The 21,874-nt window shown below is 50.7% G+C and overlaps 2 protein-coding genes across 3 annotated transcripts in view; one reads left to right on the forward strand and one right to left on the reverse strand.

The window, feature by feature from the left end:
• The window catches only part of TRPC4AP (transient receptor potential cation channel subfamily C member 4 associated protein), a 283,763-nt gene that overhangs the window by 9,702 nt on the left and 252,187 nt on the right, over positions 1 to 21,874 (forward strand). The window lies entirely within an intron of this gene.
• Positions 1 to 21,874, reverse strand: part of MMP24 (matrix metallopeptidase 24) — a 52,825-nt gene that overhangs the window by 3,154 nt on the left and 27,797 nt on the right. For both annotated transcript variants that reach the window (XM_050807091.1, XM_050807092.1), the window contains exons 3-8: positions 21,074 to 21,190; positions 18,746 to 19,050; positions 10,204 to 10,365; positions 6,802 to 7,016; positions 4,575 to 4,713; positions 2,654 to 2,920 (exon numbers count right to left, since the gene is read on the reverse strand). In XM_050807091.1, the coding sequence (XP_050663048.1) occupies positions 2,654 to 2,920; positions 4,575 to 4,713; positions 6,802 to 7,016; positions 10,204 to 10,365; positions 18,746 to 19,050; positions 21,074 to 21,190 (1,205 nt within the window). The remainder of the gene's footprint in view (positions 1 to 2,653; positions 2,921 to 4,574; positions 4,714 to 6,801; positions 7,017 to 10,203; positions 10,366 to 18,745; positions 19,051 to 21,073; positions 21,191 to 21,874) is intronic.

Consider the following 21,874-nt stretch of genomic DNA (forward strand, 5'->3'; position numbering starts at 1 on the left):
TCTGCAATTATGGGGTTTTTTTTGCTTGGCACACATCACTCCACAACACAGATGCAGGGTCTTTGGGAGCCTTCTTGGGGAGAGGCTGGGCAGTCTTGCCAATCACTCCCTGGGCAACCACCCCAGGGCTCCAGCAACAGCCTAAGCAGCTCAGCCAGCGGGCAAAGCAGCTTGCTCAGGCCGTCCTCATTGGCTGGCTCCCCACCATGGCTAGGGCTTTCATTGGTCTAGGTCCTTGATGTCACCTGTCTCTGAGGCTCCCCAAAAAGGGAGATCTTGTGTGTAAAGCATCAGGTATACAAGACAGCCAACAAATAGCAGCTGTGGCCAATGGCTTTCTTTTTTTTTTTTTTTTGAGACGGAGTCTTGCTCTGTCGCCCGGGCTGGAGTTGCAGTGGCACAATCTCGGCTCACTGCAAGCTCTGCCTTCCAGATTCACACCATTCTCCTGCCTCAGCCTCCCGAGTAGCTGGGACTACAGGCGCCCGCCACCACGCCTGGCTAATTTTTTGTATTTTTAGTAAAGACAGGGTTTCGCCATGTTAGTCAGGATGGTCTCGATCTCCTGACCTCGTGATCCACCCGCCTTGGCCTCCCAAAGTGCTGGGATTACAGGCGTGAGCCACTGCACCCGGCCTGGCCATTGGCTTTCTTATCAGTGAAGCCTTGTCGGAGAGCCCTTCTCAGCCATCTCTAACATGGCCCCCTCTAGTTCATTGCTCTCTCCCAGATTTATTTCCTTTTTTTCTTTTCTTTTCTTTTTTTTTTTTTTTCTTTTTGAGACAGAGTCTCGCTCTGTCGCCCGGGCTGGAGTGCAGTGGCGCAATCTCGGCTCACTGCAAGCTCCGCCTCCCGGGTTCACGCCATTCTCCTGCCTCAGCCTCCTGAGTAGCTGGGACTACAGGCGCCCGCCACCGCGCCCGGCTAATTTTTTGTATTTTTAGTAGAAACGGGGTTTCACCGTGGTCTCGATCTCCTGACCTTGTGATCCGCCCGCCTCGGCCTCCCAAAGTGCTGGGATTACAGGCGTGAGCCACCGCGCCCGGCCTCTTTTTTTTTTTTTTTTAAGACAAGGTCTCATTCCATCACCTAGGCTGGAGTACAAGTGGCGCAGTCATAACTCACTGCAGCCTCAAACTCCTAGTCTTAAGCAATCCTCTGGCCTCAGCCTCCCAAGTAGCTGGGACTACAGGCACATGTCACCATGCCCAGCTAATTTTTGTATTTTTTTTTTGTAGAGATGGAGTCTCACTATGTTACCCAGGCTGGTCTCGACCTCCTGGCCTCAAGTGATCCTCCCACCTCGACCTCCCAAAGTACTGGGTGTCTTTCCCTTATAGCATCTGTTGCCATCTTGCTTTATGCTCCTAGACTCGGACCTATGCCAGTCCTGTTCACTGCTACGTCCCCAGCTCCCACCACACAAGCTGTCTATTATTATGGAGTGAATGAATGAATCTTTTCAATCCACATAAACTGAAACCCACGAGATGATGATAATGATGATGATGATGACGATAGCAGCTAAAACATATAGCATGGATTGTGTGCTAGGCATTATTTCTAAGTATGCTACACAATTTATCTTCTTTAATCCTCACAAAACCATTATATAAAGGTAGGTACCATTATTATCATCATTTTATAAATGAGAAAACAGAAAACTTCTTAGAGATTTGCTCAGATTCATAGTGAGTGGTACTATGGTGGTTACGAACCCAGCCAGTCCAGCTCTAGAGTCTGTGTTTTGGACCACATCAGTGGAGATCTACTTAACAAACACTCCTGGAGGCCCACTCTGCATCTGGCCAGGCTGGCCGCTCCTCCTGAGAAGCTCCTGTGCTGGTGGGGAGACAGGTTGAATGTCTGACGGCAGTCGTGGGGGCTGGTGGCCAGCATGGCTTCTGGGAGGAATTCAGGAAACATAAAAAGTTTCTCTCTTGATGCAGTGGCTCATACTTGTAATCCCAGGGCTTTGAGAGGCTGAGGTGGGAGGATTGCTTGAGGCCAGGAGTTTGAGACCAGCCTGGCCAACAATAGTGAAATCCTGTCTCTACAAAAAAAATGTAAAGTAGTCAGGCATAGTGGCATGTGCCTATAATCCCAACTACTCAGGAGGCTGATGAGGCAGGAGGATCATTTGAGACCAAGAGGTTGAGGCTGCAGTGAGCTATGATTGTGCCGCTGCATTCCAGCCTAGGCGACAGAGACCTTATCTCTTAGAATTAAAAAAAAAAAAACAACAAAAAAAATGTTTTTTAAAGGTTTTCTTTCCATCTTCTTGCCCTCAAGCCCTGTGAAAAAGTGGCTTTGAAACATGCATGCCCATCATTGCTTTTCAGATTTGGTAACTCGAGGCGTCCCTGGAGTACACCTGCGGATAAGTGTTTGAGAAATGCTGTCTGAAGGAATGAAGTCAGTCTATGACAACGTCTCTCTACTGTGAATCACTCCTGCAGATGAAAAAGTGTGACTCGGCAGCTGGTAAGCGAATTAATGGACCGTGTGAACATGGGTAGATACGAGTCAACTGTCTGCCACCAGGTGTTGTCTCAAACCTGGATGCCCATAGGCACTGAGTATGCCCGTGGGCACTGGTGAGGACCACATAAAACCAGCTTCCCACGCCCACCCCAGCCCGGCCCTTACGTACATCCTTCCTTGCTGATGAAGGCCCCTTGGGGAGCCTGTGGGATGCCCTTCCACACGGTGATAGGCTTAGGGTAGCCAGGGTCCGTGGCCCGCCGCTCCTCGCTGTAGCGCCAGTACCGCTCGCCTTTGAAAAAGTAGGTCTTGCCCACAGGTTCCCAGCGCAGAGCTGTGTCAATGCCTTCACGGGGCAGACAGCTGCCCAACTCCCCCAGGCTGTGGGGGTACCCAGGCTCCACCGTCACCTCCTTAAACACCCAATACTTGTCACCTGTGGCCAAGAGGAGCCCAGGATCAGCTTCCCCAGTCACTCAGTGCCGCCTGCCCATCTTCAGGATGTCAGGTGAAAACAGCCTGATGCCCTCAGCCCCTTGGCCCAGTTAGAGTTGGGAAGGGCAGGAAGCCTGAGGCCAGTCCCAGATCCTGGACAACTTGCCCCTGCTGCCTGGGCTCCGAGTCCCACCCTCTTTTCATCATGTGAGTTGCTCCTCTCTGCTGTCTGGTCATCTCAGCCACTTACATGGTTTTGCATGCACTACCACTCTCCAAACCTGCCACCAGCGACACCTGACTCTGAGGCTGTCCCACTGGACCTGAGCAGCAGACCCAGAAACCCTGACCTCCCGTGGCCTATGGGCAGCTCCACATCGGCTGGCTTCCCAGAGCTCCTCATCTGCACCACAGAAGGGCTCCCTCCTCATCACCTTCTCCCTCCCAGGTCCCCAGCAGGGAGTCCTAGCCTCACTGTTGACCCTCTCTTTCCTGCTACTCTCAGTATTCAGCCACTTTTTTTTGAGATGGAGTTTGGCTCTTGTTGCCCAGGCTGGAGTGCAATGGTGCGATCTCAGCTCACCACAACCTCCGCCTCCTGGGTTCAAGCGATTCTCCTGCCTCAGCCACCTGAGTAGCTGGGATTACAGGCATGCGCCACCACGCGTGGCTAATTTTTGTAATTTTAGTAGAGCTGGGGTTTCACCATGTTGGTCAGGCTGGTCTTGAACTCCTGACCTCAGGTGATCTGCCCGCCTTGGCCTCCAAAAATGCTGGGATTACAGGCGTGAGCCACTGCGCCTGGCCGAGTATTCAGTCACTTCTGAGGTCCTGTGACTCTCCTGGCAGCTGTCCCCTGCCCTCCAGCTGCACGGCTCCTCCCTGGATTGGGCCTCATGAGTGGCACTCTCCAGAACCACCTCAGAAATGGCTGCCCTGCCCCTGCCATGTCTGTCACCTCCTGCCCTCTGGCTCTCTGCTGCTCAGAAACATTCCATGAATTTCCAGCCTTGGCCTAATGGATCAAGACCACATTCTGGCCTGGCAACCAGGGCTCTTCAGGATTTGCCCCCAGGTGACCTTTCTGGGCCATTTCTCACAGCTTTCCAAGGTGGGGCCTCCGTGGCCATCAGATGGGTCTTCTAAGCCCTGTGAACGTCCGTACACATCTCAACCCTGCTCCTTTATTCAGCCATTGTCCCTCTGGAATGCTTTCCTTCTTCTCACTATCTGTATCTCACCCATCTGAGGTCTGGCCTGAGTCAAGATAATTGTCATGAAACAACCTAGCACAGTGCTGGGCACAGGGTGAGCACCTTAGCTCCCTCCCACGCCCTCCCCACCTTGAGTGACCTCTTCCCTCTGGGTTCTTACAGAACTGACCCGATGGCCTCCCATGAGGTACTGGGTGGTCTTCAATTGCTTGTCCCACACTCTATGTCATGTGGACAAAGCTGGTCGCCCCACCAACCTTGGCACATACAGATTATCAGTCTCACTTTCTGACTTAAATTGTCAGAGGTCAGTGTCTCTGTTAGGCTAGAGGGGCCCTCTGAGGACATGTGCCTCCCACCCCTCCTCTTCCAGTTTAGATGGGAAAAAGGAGGTCCCATGACCTTGGGCAGGGAACTGTCCCGCAGCACAGGCTACATTACCTTTGAAGAAGACAAATCTCCCATCGGCCCTTTCGTAGGCTGCGTCGATGCGGGCAGGCAGGCCCTTCCAGAACTGCTCGATCTGCATGGGGTAGCCCTCCTGCACTCGGTTATTTCGCAGGCGCCAGAACCAGCGATCCTGGGAGGAAGCGGGATTGGGGGAGAAAGGTGTGTCAGGCCCTGCCTCCAAACCCAGTGATTTCAGCTGTGGGGCTTAGGTCCCAACAGCCCAACACCTTCCCTGGGGCTCAGCTTGGCAACCCTCCACCGAGCCTGTCCATTAGCTGCTTCTGACTTTTAAAGCCCTGGGAGGAAGACAGGATGCTCCTGTAACTCTCTTCATTTCAGCCTCCTGCTGACTCTTGCTGCTGGGTGGACCATGAGACAGACAGCAGACAGGCCTGGTGTGGAAAAGGTGTGAGGGAGCCAGAAAGGATGTCAGGGCCTGCAGTGGCCACATGGGGGCAGTGGAGCGTCGCTGACTTCAGCCAGACTGGTCCTCAGGACAGTGAGAGGCTGGAGTGGTCACTGAGCCTGGGCCGAGTGCCCTGTACGTGGCTAGCTCCATCCAGTAGGGCCAGGATCATGGAAGCCATGGGAGTCATGGGAATTCCCTCGAGACCTGGGCATGCATTCACATTTCTCCATTTATAGCTGCATGACCTAGGGCCTCACCTGCAAGTGCAGGTAATAATGGAGAATCAGATGAGATATCCTAGGCAAAGTGCCCAGAACAGTACAGGGCACACAGTCCATGTTGAGTAAATGGCAGCTAAATAGTCGGAGTCCAGTAAAAACGCCTCTTGTAACTGGTGCCTTGTCCCCACTGCAGCCTTGGGCTGGTACGGAAGCAGCCTAGGCAAGGCCTGTAGCTGCCAGACCTCAGTTTTCTTATGTGTAAATGGGGGTGATAAAACCCGGACCTGCCTATGAACAGTTCAGTCGGATCAAAGTAGAATGACTGCAGAAGAAGAAGCATGATTTGTAAAAGATGGTACAAAAGCTAGTATTTTAAAAGGTGTTTTACAAAGCACTTTCACATCCAGGTTTTTGACCTTATTTTGACTTTCATGTCTCTGTTAAGTTGATCTGAGATATACGGAGTCTTAAGAAAGGCCAGGTGACTTGCCTAGAGCCACTCAGTGAGAAGCCAGATTGGGGCTGACCCACACTGCCCGATTCCCGCGCAGCGCTCAGCGCGTGCTGGGATAACTCCACGAGGGGAGCGAGGCAGCCTCTTTCACCACCCCGTGTGATGGAGCCGCCCTGCCCAGATCCCCTTCAGAGAAGGGCTTGTTGCCCCAGTGGCCAGGAGTGTGGCCAGCAGGCAGGTTTCAACTGTCAGCCCCTTTGGGGATGTTCTCTGCTCCAGAGAGCCCTTCTCAATCGCTGGATGCCCTTCCTCCTCCAGTGATTCAATGAGGTAGGGGTTATAATGTTCCAGATATTTTGGGCCCAACGTAGGCTGACTGACAGGCCACCGTAGCTCCAGAGTTCCCTGCGGGGGTGGCTGAGGCTGCCATGGGCCTCTGTTGCCACTTAACCTCTCCCTCTTTCCTGTCCTGCTTCCTTCTCCTCCTTCTCACAAATGGTGATTCTGAAAGTACTCCCTAATCGAAATCCTGCATTCCAGACCCCATTTCAGAGTTCGTTCCCCGAGAGCCCAACCTGCAACACGTCAAGCAGGCTGCCACCCTGTCAGTCCATGGCTGATGGAGGACAGATGACAAGATATACCTTGGCCAGTAGCAGCTTCTCAAGCCTTGGTAGGGTCTGGAGTCAGACTCAGCCACCACTGACCTAGCCCCCACTCCAAGTTGGCCATCTTCAGAGCCGGACGCTCACTGGATCTTCACACACCCTTTGTTAGAGGAATGACTCCCCCAGGTTTCGGATGGAGAAACTGAGGTCCCAAGAAGGGAGGTGACTCGCTTAGTCAAGGTCACAGACCAGAAGCCAGCTTCCAGCACTTTCTCCCAGCATTAATCCTGGGGAGGTGAGGGATCACCCATCTTTCCCCCTCCCTCTTGGAAACAAGTTGATTCACCTTGTGATTCACTCCCAGCAGCATCAGGAAGAGACCCCATACCCTGGCCACTGGGCCAGCTCCCGTCCAGGCCCCATGGTAACCAAATCCCAAATCAGGAGCCTTTCCCAGCTCCGTGGTGTGGAGGAGGAGGAGGAAAGGTCAGGGACCAGCTGGGTGGTGCCAATCCATTGGCCCTACCTTAAACACAAACATCTCGCCCCGGAAGAGGGCCACTGTGTTGAAGTTGCCATCACAGATGTTGGGTTTGGTGCCTGGTGTGGATGGCCGGTCCCCGAGGGGCGGCCGAGGGGGCCTGGGCTGGCGCTCATGCTTCCTCTCCGACGGTGAGTGGATCCTGCGGACGGGGAGTGTAGGGAGTGGCCTTGTGGGCTCCAGAGGCTCGGCTGGGGGTCCTGGAGAGAGGAGCTACATCTTAGAGAGGGGGCAGCCATTTCCCACCTCCCGCTGCCATTGTCTCAGCATCACCCAGGCAACTCTGAGACAGGTCTGTCCCAGTCCAGCCTCCTGTTCCCTCTCCCCAGTTTAACTCCCCCAGTCTTTGAGAAAACAGATGAAAATAGCCATTAGAATGGGACTCTCAACTTTCCACCCCTGAATCTTATATCTTCTCTTTTCCCCTGTTACAGAGCAATCATGTCCTTCTTTAGGTCAGCGCTCTTCCTTAGGCCATACCCTCTTTGCCCCCTTCACACACACTGGCCCCACTTCCTCACCCACTTTATTCATTCTCTTTCCCAGCCCAGTGCAGCTTCTACCCATCACCCACTCCAGCTGCTCCACCAAGATCATCCAATGGTTGCTTGACTCAGACTTTGATGAGCACATGCATCATCTGGGGATGTTGCTAAAATGCAGATAAGGGCTCAGAGGGCCTGAGAGTCTGCATTCCTCCACACTCTCAGGTGATGCTGATGCTGCTGGTCTGAAGACTACACTTTGAGCAGCAAGATTTATAGAAACACTTTCCTTGAAACACTCTCTTGGTTGTCCTCCTGCATCATGGGCTGTTCCTTCTCAGCCTCCTTTGCTGGCTGCCTGTCCCCATCTGCCCTACTCTAGAGGCTGGCATACCCCTGGTCCTCTTCTCTTCTGTCTCTACATTTTCGTCCTTAGGTCAGTGCTTCTCCACTTGGGCTGCATATTAGGATCACCTGGGGGAGCTTTTCAAACTGGATGTTCAGGAAGCACCAGGCCAGCTATCTAACTTTTTTTTTTTTCTTTTTTTTTTTAACTTTTTTTTTCCTGAGGAGGAGTCTCGCTCTGTCCCCCATGCTGGAGTGCAGTGGCACGATCTCGGCTCACTGCAATCTCTGCCTCCCAGGTTCAAGTGATTGTCCTGCCTCACCCTCCCAAGTAGCTGAGACTACAGGCATGTGCCACCACGCCCAGGTAATTTTTTTTTTTAGCAGAGATGGGGTTTCACCAGGCTGGTCTCAAACTCCTGACCTCAAGTGATTCACCCACCTTGGCCTCCCAAAGTGCTGGGATTACAGGTGTGAGCCACTGCGCCCAATCCCCAACTATTAATAAAACCAAATCTCTAGAGCTGAGGGCTGGGTATCTGTGTTTTTTTATTAGAAACCCAAGGTAATTCCAAAGGGCAGCCAAGTTGAGAATCATTACTCTAGGTGGTTTCATACAGGCTCATGGCTTTACAGACCTGTGTCAGAGCTGTCCACTGGGGTGTTCTGTGATGATGGAAATTGTCCATATCTGCATCGTTCACTCCAGTAGCCCCTAGCCACAGCCATATATGGCTACTGAGCTCTTAAGATGAATGACTAGTTCTTGGTGTGACTGAGATACACTAAAGAACTATTACTGAAATTATAATTTTCATATTTTTGGTGTGGGTAGAGACAGGGATCTCACTTTGTTGCCCAGGCTGGTCTCGAACTCCTGGCCTCAAGCAATCCTCCCACTTTGGCCTCCCAAAGTGCTGGGATTACAGGTTTGAGCCACCGCACCCAGCCTAATTAATATAAATTTAAATTTCATTACTGTGCATGACTAGTGGTTACTGTACTGAACACCAAAGACCCCAAATAAATATCCCAGCCTAGATTTTTTTCTTTCTCTTTTCTTTTTTGTTTTTTGAGACGGAGTCTTACTCTGTCACCCAGGCTGGAGTGCAGTGGCACGATCTCAGCTCACTGCAAGCTCTGCCTCCCAGCTTCAAGCGATTCTTCTGCCTCAGCCTCTCAAGTAGCTGGGATTACAGGCGCACACCACCATGCCAGGCTAATTTTTTTGTATTTTTAGTAGAGATGGGGTTTTGCCATGTTGGCCAGGCTGGGCTTGAACTCCTGACCTCAGGTAATTGCCCACCTCGGCCTCCAGCCTAGATTTTTGAGCTGCAGACTGGTGGACCCTATTGCTTCACAATTACAAAAACTGGAAACCCTGGGGTCATCCTTGACTCTCCCGCCTTCCTCTCATCCCACGTCTGATCTGTCAGCAGATCCTGTTCTACCTTTGGAATAGCTTCTGGGACCCACAGCCCCCACCTGGTCTCTGCTTGTGAAGGTCCTGCCTGTCCTCCAGGGCTCTGGCTGGGTCATCTCCTCCAGAGGGAGCCCTCCTCCTGTGCTCCATAGCCTGGGGGCTGTGGGCGCCTGTGCTGTCTTGACAAGCATTTGCTCAAGTAAACTGGTCTTCGTATCTCACCTGACTTGACCAGAACGAGAACCTCACATACCAGTGTGAACAGAACTGGGAGAGAGGTGTGTAGGAGGCCTTTCATATCTTACCTAGATAAGCAGTAGCTTCTCATCTTTCATCTTTTCTTTCTTTCTTTTTCTTTCTTTTTTTTTTTTTTTTGAGACGGAGTCTCGCCCTGTTGCCCAGGCTGGAGTGCAATGGTGTGATCTCGGCTCACTGCAACCTCTGCCTCCTGGGTTCAAGTGATTCTCCTGCCTCAGCCTCCCAAGCAGCTGAGATTTCAGGTGCCCACCACCACACCTGGCTAATTTTTTTGTTTGTTTGTTTTAATATTTTTGGTAGAGATGGGGTTTCACCATGTTGGCCAGGCTGGTCTCGAACTCCTGACCTCAAGTGATCTACCCGCCTCGGCCTCCCAAAGTGCTGGGATTTCAGGCAAGAGCCATGATGCCTGGCCCTCATTTTCTCTTTTTAAAGAACAAAGCTCTGGTTATAGTCCCCATCCTACTGTATCACCGTTACTCCTGCAGATATGTGAACCTGCCTGGCTAGAGGTGGAACCTGTGGGAGTGCTCAGTCACCATCTGGTGTAGGAGGGAGGGAGCGAAGCATGAAGGGGTGGGGAGAAGTGTGGAAGGGGAGGGATAAAGGAGAGGGAATGAGTGGCCCTCACCTCACTTTTGTCCCTCTCAGTTACAGCTCAGACCCTCCCCTAGCTTTCCCAGGTGTGCCAGGGGAAGCCTTGCCCTCTGGCCAGGCAAAGCCATTGGAAGTCTGTAAAGATCACACACAGTCAGAGAAACAGCAGCAGTGCTGATGATAGCAACGTCCACCTCCCTCGTCCCCTACCCCACAACAGGTAGGCAGTCACAGCCCAGCCCCGAGGAAGGAGCAGTCCTCCCTTTCCTTGCCACACACCATAGATCTTCTGGATGCCCTGGAGATCGTCCTGGGGCAGCTTGAAGTTGTGCGTCTCCATGTACTGGTAGAAGGGTGCCATGATGGCGCTGGGGTCGTTGGAGTGCTCCAGTCCGAGCGCGTGGCCCAGCTCATGCACAGCCACCAGGAAGAGGTCGTTTCCTGTGGAGAGGAGTGTGGGGAGGCGCCCAGGGCACCTGCTTAGATATGAGTCGGTCAGCCAACCCATTACCTCAGCAAACACCGAGCACAGTCCCTGTGCCAGGCCCCGTGCTGGACATACAGAGAAATCAAACACAACCCCTGCCTCCCAGGCCTCTCTGCAGAGCGGAGACAAGGAGAGAGAGAGCACAAGTGAGGCAGAGAGCTCTGGGTGCTTTAGGAATGTCTGGGAGGGTCGGGCGGGGATTCTGAGGAGAGGGGGTTCATTTAAACCTGGGGGAAGATGTTCAGGGAAAGTTTCACAAAGATGAAGCTGAAGCTGAGTCTTGAAGGATCAGAAGTTAGTCAGGAGAACGGATTCAGGGGGCAGGAGAGGAAGGGTGGGGGTGACATTCCTGGCGGATGGAATGCGATAAACACGGTCCAGGGACAGGCAGTTTCATTCCACCTGGCTCTGGAACAAAGCAGGAGGGGAGGGCCGGAGAGAGATGAGGTCAGCCAGGCTGGCAAGCAGGGTGCTTAATGCCATACAAAGGAATTTGGATCAGCTTCTTGGCTAGTGGGGGGTTTAAGCAGGAGTGGGGGTGTGATCCAATGAAATTACTCCGGCTGCAGTTGGAGGGAGGATTAGAGGGAACAAGACCTGGGGCAGGGGGATCTGTTTAGATGCTGGGGGCCAGGTGACAGATGAAAAGGCCCTGAGCTGGCTGGGCACGGTGGCTCATGCCTGTAATCCCAGCACTTTGGGAGGCCAAGCAGGGTGGATCACTTGAGATCAGGAGTTCGAGACCAGCTTGGCAAACATGGTAAAACCCTATCTCTACTAAAAATATCAAAAATTAGCCAGATGTGGTGGCCTGCGCCTATAGTACCAGCTACTCTAGAGGCAGAGGCAGGAGAATCGCTTGATCCTGGGAGGTGGAGGTTGCAGTGAGCCAAGATCGCTCCACTGCACTCCAGCTTGGACAACAGAGACTCCATCTCAAAAAAAAAAAAAAAGGCCCTGAGGTGGAGGGGAGGGAGTGGGGACAAAGAGGGCAAGTCCTGGCAAACTGGCAGTGAGCTTCAGGAGACCCTGGGCAGGCGGGGCCCAGGCGTGGGCAGCTCTCTGCAGTACCTTGGTTCTGGAAGAACAGAACTGTTGGCTAAGATTGAGGCAGGGATTCAAGTGTAGGTGCAAACACACTCCAGGCCCTGGCAGTGGGACACAGGATCATGAGGGTGGAACTGAGGCAGCTCCATGGCATGGTGGTTATGAGCTCGGGCCCCTGAGTGGCACAGATCACCTTCATTCCCCTGCCGGTTTGTGAATATGGCCAGCAGGGCTACCCCTAAGCTTCAGTGTCCTTACTCGTAAAACGGGGGCATCAGACCTACCTCACCGGGCTGTGTGAGGTTGAATAAGATACATGTGAAGTGTGTGGTGTGGCACAGAGTGGCAGCTGTTGTAATCCTATATTAGACAGAAGCTTGGTTACTGGAGGAAGCCCATTGACTAGAAAGGAAGCACAAGGCCGGTGGAGCACCAGCAACCAGATCCTCTGAAAGCCAACTCCCCTGGGCTTCTGTATTATGCCTAGGACAGGACAAGGAGGCCTGAACTTAGGGGGATGAAGTAACCGCAGCTTTGGGGAGAAAATGCAGGGGGCAGGGACTTAGGTAGGCTGTTGATCGCCAGCCCTGACTCCTGTCTGCCCAGTGTCAGACCCTTGCTTGCCTTGACCTCTGGCATTTGTAGCCCCTTGAGCCCTGTCTCTTATCTTCTGGCCCTAAGGCATGGCTCGGCCCATTCCTACCACCTCTAAGTCCAGGGAGGCTGCCAGGAACCTAGGAGGTGGTCTGGAGTCCTACTGCCCACTCCGGCCCCAGCGTCACTGGCCTAAGGTCACATGGGAGTGGGGATTGTTTGGCCTTTCTGGCTTAGGTCTCCGGAAGAGAGACGAACCCTATGGGGCAGACCCAGGCCACGGGCAGTACATGCCTGCCACACTACTGACACCACCAGTGTCTTCTGTGAAGCCACCTTTGAGCAACGGAAAGGAAGGGGGATGGGCAAGATCAGTGCAAGGTTGGCCAAAAGCCTGGGGCTGGCCTTCTGCTGGCATGAGAGGGCCAGGCCGCCCCCAGCTCCTTCCTCAGGTCCTGGCCCCTCTGGCAGCAGGGAAGGGTGAGCTCATCTCTGAGCTCCATCCCAAACAAAAGCAACTGCTAGAGCCAGCGGAAGGCAGCTCTGCTTCCTGGGGTCCAGTCCTGGCTGTCCTCCTGGGCTGTTCTATGACCTGGGACAAGCTGTTCAGGGCCTCTGTCTCCTGAGCAGGCTCTTCCCCAGGGGCTGTTCACAGGGAGCTCAGCTGGGAACCAGGGAACAGGGCTCTGAGCACCGTGGGGGACTCGAAACCTTTGTCCGCAGCCTTGTCTCTTGCTCTTTTAACCCCTGTTCTGGGGCTGCAGAGAATAGGAGTGACCCCTTAAAGGAAAGAGGCCTGTGGGTTGGGTCCAGGAACCAGAAGGAAGGGAAGAGTCAGGGAGCCAGCATCCTGCTGCACAGAAATCCAGGAGACCCCTGTAGGGGAGACGGAGGGAGTGGGGCAGGGGCAGGAGGACTCCCTGAGCTTGTAAGGTGAAGGCAGAGGTATGAGGAGGAGAGGCCTGCTATGAGGACCCCATGCTCCATGGGCAGGAGGCTGTTAGGGCCTTCACTCTTTAAGAGGGTAAGAGGCAGGGAAGCAGAGTGGTCAGGAATGCAGTCTCTGGGAGCCAGACTGCCTGGTTTTGAATCCCAGCTCTGCCATGTCCTAGCAGTGTGACATTTTAAATTCTTCCTCCGGAAGACAGAAGGAACAATGGCACCTTCGTCATAGGGATGGGGGTGAAGATTCATGGGGCAGGGTGTGTAATGCGCTCATACTGGCTCCTGGCGCAGAAATATTACCCTTCATTAGCAGGGTCCTGTTGAGCTGTGTGTGAGCACCAGCACCCCTGATAGGGTGTGTTCCTGTAAGTCCCTGGGCCTCTGAGCAAGTCCCCAGCAGTCTACTCAGCTACTCAAGTGGACCTTGTCTCTACCTCATTTCTTTCTTTTAGGATCTCCATATTTGGTGGTTCCCATCTCATTAACTCCCCCAGCCCCACAAAAGGTGACAGCATTTCCCTTTGCCTCTGTTCTTTTGCCAGTGCTGCCCCTCCCTCTGGAATAACCTGATTCCTTCAAAGTTCAGCTCCATACCTATCTTCCAGGAAGCCTTCCTTGACTTCCCAGCTGGAGGTAAGTGCTCCTTCTGCTGTGCCCTCCGGGCAGTTTCTCTGAACTGCCTTCATGGCACTGACCGCTTCCGACCCACATGATCGCTTTTAGTGCACATGCTCGCTGCCCCAGGACTGTGGGTTCCTTGAGGACAAGCTTTGTGTTGAAGAGCGAGGTGACAGCCCCTAGGATGGAATAGTGCCAAAAGCACCATATTTTACCGAGGGAAATACTTGGACCACCTGCAGCAGAACCACCTGTGGTGACTTAAAAATGCAGAGTCCTGGGGTCACACCTGGCTCTGCCACTTTCCAATGGGGTGAATTTCCTATTTTTCTTTTAAAGATATTTTCTTTCTTTTTTATTTTTGAGACAGGGTCTCACTCTGTCACCCAGGTTGGAGTGTAGTGGCGTAATCTTGGCTCACTGTAACCTCCACCTTCTGGGTTCAAGCCATTCTCCTGCCTCAGCCTCCCAAGTAGCTGGGATTACAGGCATGCACCACCATGCCCGGCTAATGTTTGTATTTTTAGTAGAGACGGGGTTTTGCCATGTTGGCCAGGCTGGTCTTGAACCCCTGACCTCAGGTGATCTGCCCGCTTTGGCCTCCCAAAGTGCTGGGATTACTCCAGTGCTCCTGTCGCACCTGGCCCAGGGGAGCCTTTTAAACACATGGAGGAGGTGGGGAAGATATTCTGATTCAGGAGGTTTGGGTTGGGACGTAGGCAATCTTTTTTTTTTTTTTTTTTTAAGTTCTCCGGGTGAATTGTATAATGGGTGGGTCAGGCTGACACAACCTGAAGCAAATGCTCAACTTCAACATCACTGAAAGTGGGACAGTCTGCATCATATGTGTTTGCTGATGTGAATAGGAAGTACCAGCACCACCTAGGAAGTATTCTTGCCAAAAAATTGAACTTGAATCGAGTCAGGCCTGTAGATCTAATGAACAACATTCTGGAATTATGGGGAAGAGAGACATATTAAAAGTGAACTTGATTCTAGTCATGCCAAATGATTATACTCAGGACACATGACCCAGTGTCTTCAACAAATATATGGAGGGAAACGTGTGTGTAGAATGGGAGTGTTTTAAATAAAAAGGGCTTTAAGAGACATGTCAGCCCTGTGTGTGGATCTTGTTTGGATCCTGATTCAAGCAAACAACTATAAAAGACATTTCTGAGGTATTTTGGGAAAGTGAACTCAAACTGGGTATTAGATTTAAAAAAATTATTGTTAATTTTGTTGGGCTTGATAATGATTGTGTGCTTATGTTAAAAATTAGCCTTTATCTGTTAGAGGTGTATACTGAAGTATTTAAAGGTGAAATGTTAATATGCCTGAGATTTTCTTTAAAATACATCAGCCAGGCTGGGCACGGTGGCTCACGCCTGTAATCCCAGCACTTTGGGAGGCTGAGGCGGGTGGATCACAAGGTCAGGAGATCAAGACCATCCTAGCTAACACGATGAAACCCCGTCTCTACTAAAAATACAAAAAAGCCGGGCGTGGTGGTGGGCACCTATAGTCCCAGCTTCTCAGGAGGCTGAGGCAGGAGAATGGTGTGAACCCGGGAAGCAGAGCTTGCAGTGAGCCGAGATTGTGCCACTGCACTCCAGCCTGGGCGTCAGAGCGAGACTCCATCTCAAAAAAAAAAAAAAAAAAAAAAAAAACATCAGCCAAAAAAAGGTAGATAAATAGGAATGCCACAGCGGTGATAATTGCTGAGGCAGATGATGGGTATCTGGGAGATTATAGAATCATTCCTCCTACTTTTGTGAGTTTGAAATTTTCCATAATGAGAGTTTAGAAAAAAGAAGTAAGCTAGTAAGTTCAAAAAGTTCCCAGGAAACTCCACCCCTTTGCTGAGTCTATGTGGAAATTAAATGAGATAATATATGGATGCTCAATAAATTTTGGTTCCTTTCCTCTCACCCAAAACCTGCCGTCACTGCATTCCAGTTCACCAGCCAGGGGTCGATTGCTGTGGTCCTGAGCTGCATCTGGACAGTTCCTGCTTGGTTTTCCAGAGCAGAGCAAAGTCCTGATTCTTATCCAAAGAAGACATCAACAATCTTGGAATTTCTATCAGAATTGGCACTCTTTCATGAAAGTTGGGGTGGGACAGATGGGAGAAGTGCTGGGATGGTGCCTATCCACAGGTCCCAGGTCCTTCCCACACACACCAGCAGCTCTTGGGATTTGGGGGCTGGGTTCAACAAGTTCTGCAAAAGCAAGGAGCAGGTGTGGGCAGTGCACACCCCCAGTGCTGGGCAGAAGGGGAGGGCAGAGGAGTGGGAGTGTCTTCCCATTGCCTCCTCTGGACATCTCTTTGAACATTCATTTGTCTCTATCAGGAATATAACTAAAACCTTATCAGCTAACAGTGCCTGGCACATAACAGGGCCTCAAAAATGTTAGTTCTCTTTTCCTCACATCTTATCTGTTAGCACAGACAGCCATTTGTTGACACCCATCCAAAAATAAGAATGAAATAAATAATAGGTACGCAGAGAGCCAGAAAGTACATGCAGGACACACAGGAGAGACACCAGGGCAAAGGAAATAGAGTTCGATAGGAAAAAGGACAAAAATCTGAAGAACGAAGAGGACAAAGAACAATTTAACAGGTTCATGACTTTGCCTAGGCTGAGCCTTGGCCGAACCACCTCCTGGTCCAACCTTTGACAGATAACCCCAGAGCTGCCAATCCCTGATGCATGCAATGATATGTTCTCAAGGAGGTGATCCCCACCTATAGACACCAAACATGGCCTCTGGGGAAACCAGCTTTGAGAGTCTGCTCTCAGCCTGGGCAGCCGCAGGGCAGGAGAAAAGGATGCCCAGTGTTCCCCAAGCTTGTTTCAGCTTAAGAGTCAGGATCTCTGTGGGAAGGACCTGGGAATCCACATTTATAACAAGAACCCCCGCTGGTTCTTATGATCAGGCCAGGTAGGAAAACTCTAGGTATTAAGACAGCGTTTCTCATGGTGATGGAACACCTGCATCAGAACGCCCCAGGAATGTATTAGACCAATTGCAGATTCCCAGGTCCTACCCCGGACCCAGAGAATCAGAATGACAAGAGGTTAGGGGCCAGCAATCTGCAGTCTTTTTTTTTTTTTTTTTTTTTTTTTTTTTGAGATGGAATCTCTGTTGCCCGGGCTGGAGTGCAGTGGCGTGATCTCGACTCACTGCAACCTCCACCTCCTGGATTCAAGGGATTCTCCTGCCTCAACCTCCAGAGTAGCTGGGATTACAGGTACCCACCACCATGACTGGCTAATTTTTGTGTTTTCCATAGAGATGGGGTTTCACCATGTTGGCCAGGCTGGTCTTGAACTCCTGACCTCAGGTGATCCACCTGTCTTGGCCTCCCAAAGCGCTGGGATTACAGGTGTGACCTACCGTGCCTGGCCTGGAATCTACATTCTTGAAAATTTCTAGGTGATTTCTAGTTTCTAGGTGATTTTGCTGTGCCCTACAGTTTGAGAACCATGGAAGCTTAGCATGATGGCTAAAAGCATGGGCTCCAGGGCCATAATGCCCAGGTTCAAAGCCTTATTTCACCATTCAACTATAGGACCTTAGGTAGGTTACTTAATGTTTCTCTGTGTCTCAGTTTACCTATCTGTAAAATGAAGATAACAATATTTACCTATAATAATTTTACATCATATATTTACACTTTATATATTGCTTAATATAAATTTCATTATGTATTATAATATATTTAATAGATATAATAGTTTCCACACATAATGGGTGGCAAGCACGTGGCACGGGCCTTAGAACACCAGCATACCCACTAATTGTCATCTATTATAATCCAAAAACCACACTCCTCTGTCCGTCTTTCCTCCAAACTCCTACTGTATTTTCTTGGTACCTCTGCTACAGCCTTGGGTAGTGTCTGTCTATGACAGGGTTACTTATGTGCACACGTAACTGCCCTGCTAGACTGACTTTGGACTGCCAGAGGACAGAGATCATGCCATTTTTTTCAAATGTTCAGCTCCCTCGGTCTTTGCAAGACTTTGTATCATGTTTGTTAGAGTTGGAAGGCCCTTAGCAATCACCTAATCCAGCCCCTCACTTTGCAGACGAGGAGACTGAGGGTATCACATAGCCAGTAGTTGAACCAGGGCTAAATACCTGTATTGTCACCTTTCAGCTTTGCCAGTTGAGCCCCAACTCTTCATCTTAAAAATGGGTATAATAATGTACACTTGCCTACGTACTAAGCATGTGCCTTGTGAGTAAATATTGACGAGGAACTTTTTGGCAACCTGCAGGGTATCATTAGTATTGCTGCACGGTATTGGTTCTGCCTCTGTAAATATTCATTGAACCATAGTGGTGCAGGGTAAATTATCCAAGGATGCCAGAATAATTTCAGGGCCTGATACTCACATGTGAGGGTGACAAAGGAGGGAGCCAGTCGTGTCATTCATAAGATGGCTTTTGGAGCCCTTATCATTCAGGCCAGAGCTTACCACTTTCAGACCCCACTTTCAGCTTTAATGCCTTTTAACCTTTTTTTTTTTTTTTTTTTGAGATGGAGTTTCACTCGTCGCCTGGGCTGGAGTGCAATGGTGCGATCTTGGCTCACTGCAAACTCCGCCTTCTGGGTTCAAGCGATTCTCATGCCTCAGCCTCCTGAGTAGCTGGGATTACAGACACCTGCTACCACGCCCAGATAATTTTTGTATTTTTAGTAGAGACAGGGTTTCACCATGTTGGCCAGGCTGGTCTTGAACTCCTGACCTCAGGTGATCCACCTGCCTCGGCCTCCCAAAGTGCTGGGATTACAGGCATGAGCCATTGCGCCCAACCCCTTTTAAACTTTTTCTTCAGCCTCTGGTTCATTACTTTATCTTCTTACTCGTGGTCTAACCTTACTTTTCTCCTGCCAACCGGACTATCTTCTAAGTGACCTGACTCATCTCCATGGCCCTGGCTCTGGTGGATCGAATGTTGAATATTATCAGAAATCACAGTTCCCACCCTCTTACGTTCTTAGTTCTTGGACAAGAGGCTCTAGAAAGCAGGAAACTCATCTAAGATGTCCTCCAAGTTCTTTCCCAACAACTGAGCAGCCTAAGATTGACCCCTGTCCCCTCATGGCCTTACCATCATGGTTGGCATTTCCTAGTGTCCATGGCTCATCGGAGTCAAAGTGGGTGTCTCCTCCAATCCCTGGGCCAGGGAAGTAGGCATGGGCCAGGAATCCCCCTTCTCCATCAAATGGGGAGCTGTCACCATGGAAACCAGAAGCAAAAAAGATCATGATGTCTGCCTCCTTCCGGTCGCTTTTGATCTCGTGGTATGGCACCTCTTCAAAGGTCAGTGGGGTCACCTTCTGCCACACATCGAAAGCCTGGCGAATAGCTTTCCGCGTGTCTAGCTCTCCCACTTTTGGGGTATAGTTGTGAATGCTGGTGAGAGAGGAGAGGATCATTAGTCAAGATCAGAGAGTCAGAGAATAGCAGAGCTAAAATAGATATCTGAGACAATGTGGCTCAGTGATCTGAATTTGAACCCTAGAATTCTGCTTAGCTGCCCCAGGGGTTGAAGAAGAGGCTGAGCAGGCAGAGCTCTGGATCTCCACCCTGCCTCAGTCAGATGGCTTTGCTTTACTCAGTGTTTTCCATTTGATCTCCAGCAAAGCTGTGTTGAATAAAGGATTCCACTCTAGTTTGTTGAAAAAAGTAAATTGGGGCCAGGCGCAGTGATTCATGCCTGTAATCCCAGCACTTTGGGAGGCCGAGGCTGGCGGATCACTTGAGGTCAGGAGTTTGAGACCAGCCTGGCCAACATGGCGAAACCCTGTCTCTGTTAAAAGTACAAAAATTAGCCAGGCGTGGTGGTGTGAGCCTGTAATCCCAGCTACTTGGGAGGCTGAAGCACGATAATTGCTTGAATCCAGAGGCAGAGGTCGCAGTGAGCCAAGACTGCACCACTGCAGTCCAGCCTGGATAACACAGTGAGACTCTGTCTCAAAAAAGAAAAAAAAAGAAATTGGTAAATAGCATTTTCTGAATTTTAAGGTTTTTTTCTAATACAAAATACTTTCATTTATAAAAGTTATAAAGCTATTCAAATAATAGGAGTTTAAGTGAAAAGTCTCTTTAAAAATCTTTGGCACCAATCTTTGGCTTGTCTCCCTAGAAGCTGGCCGGTATCTGATTTCATCCATTATAGATTTAGCTCTTTAGGGTTGCTGTGTTCATACTGCATGGTTCTTCACAAAACACCATCATGGGTTGTCGTTATGGGTTCTCTGTCCTGTGACCCTCTGGGGCATGGATTATTCTACCTACTCCATACGTAAGGAAACTGAGGCCCAGAGAAGTTGAGTGAAAGAAGTTACTCAGAGTTGGGTTAGAACCCAGTGCTTCTTTCTCTTGATCCACTTTACCCCTTCAAGAGACCCGAGAGTCGATTCAGTTTCTAACCTAGATTCTTAAGTTTCCTTGTCTTGTCAGATTTCTGGAAAAAAAAAAAAAAAAAAAAAAAGTCCCGCTCTGTAGGGAGCGCTTGTCAGCAGGAGAGCCCTTAGTTCAACTCTAAGGATCTCTGTCTCAGGTCCTGCCTCTGCACCCAAGGGATCCACCTGAGATGACAGCAGAGCCTTGAGAAGTGCCAACCAGCAATCACCTGAGCCTGCCCATGCCTGGGCCCTTGCCCCAGCCCCACCTGAGCCTGCTCAGTACCTGGCCCTTGCCCCAGCCCCACTCTGGTGCTTGAGTCTGCTGTGATGGGCTCCGTCATCTCTGTTCTTGGGCCACTGATCTGGCTTGGAGATGGATCCTGCTCTGCCCTTTGTTCCTCCAGACAGTCGAATATCACACTATTATGATTCAGGTCCCAGTTCTTTGTACTCCTTAAGAAACAACTGGAACGCTGTGTTGGGAATCTCAGGTGAAGTCCATCAGGTGGATTTTGGGGTGGGAGGATCCAGATGAGAGGGAATGAGGTTTGGCAGGCAGTGATAAGGAGACTGAATTAAGCAATGGTTTTGTTTGTTTTGTTTTGTGGTTTTTGTTTCATTTGTTTTGTTTTGGAGACAGTCTCACTCTCTCACTGAGGCTGGAGTGCAGTGGCATGATAGAGCTCACTGCAAGCCATGGTTCTTTGTCACAGCTGAAAGTTACTAAACCATTCATACCCCACTTTCTGTAACCTAAAAACTATAGGCATCTAAACAGAGCACAACTAAGAACCCCCAGAGGACCAAACAAATCTGAGGTTGGAGTCACAGCATCCTACGGAAGCCACAAGGAGGACAAAGTTATGGGCTGTCAGCACCTGATGCTGATGCCACATGCCTGGCCCTTGGCCTGTGTTGTGAGCCTGATCCCCAGGCCCCCCTGCATTGTGAGCCTTTGAAACTCAGGCCAGGAGAAACAGAGTGAGGGGGGAGCCAAAGGCAGGGAGGAAGAGGGGGAGTCGAAGCACCTGTAGGTAATGTGTTTTTGCCTCCACTTCTGTCCAGTCAGGGCATAGCGCTTGTTTCTCCGCCTGCGGCTTAAGTGGGGGTGATCAGGGACACCACATCGGGGTTTCTTCATCCACCTGGGCAGAGAGAGGACACACACACGCGCATATGCACTGTGGTCACTGAACACTCTAGGAAGGGACTACATATTCCCCAGCTCCAGTCTGGAAAGCAATGTGCATTCCTCAATCTACACTCTGGGACCCTGGCTCGGACGGACCCCAACAGGAACATGATTGACTAATTGATTCATTAATTCATGCACTCACAATCATAGATGAGGAAACATAGCGGTATAAAGACTGAGAATCAGAATACATGGGCTTGATAAATTCCAGCTCCACCACTAGTCATAGGACCCCCAGGCAAGTGACTGAACCAATATGAACCTCAGTTTCCTCCTCTGCAACATGAGAACTCTAGTTATTGTTGTTCTTAGGTGGAGGTGCATCTTCAAGGAGAAAGTACATGTGAAAATGCTCTGTAAATGCCATCAGATCACAGCCTGCCCTGGTTAAAAGCCTCCAACGACTTCCCCGAACACCTAGAATAAAATTCAAACTCTTCAGCAGGGCGCAGTGGCTCACGCCTGTAATCCCAGCACTTTGGGAGGCCGAGGCGGGTGGATTACCTGAGGTCAGGAGTTCGAGACCAGCCTGGCCAACACGGTGAAACCCTGTCTCTACTAAAAATTAAAAAAAAAAAATTAGACAGCTGCATTGCTTACACCTGTAATCCCAGCTACTCAGGAGGCTGAGGCA

Source organism: Macaca thibetana, chromosome 10 (genome assembly GCF_024542745.1).
Source record: "Macaca thibetana thibetana isolate TM-01 chromosome 10, ASM2454274v1, whole genome shotgun sequence".
Taxonomy (NCBI): Eukaryota; Metazoa; Chordata; class Mammalia; order Primates; family Cercopithecidae; genus Macaca; species Macaca thibetana.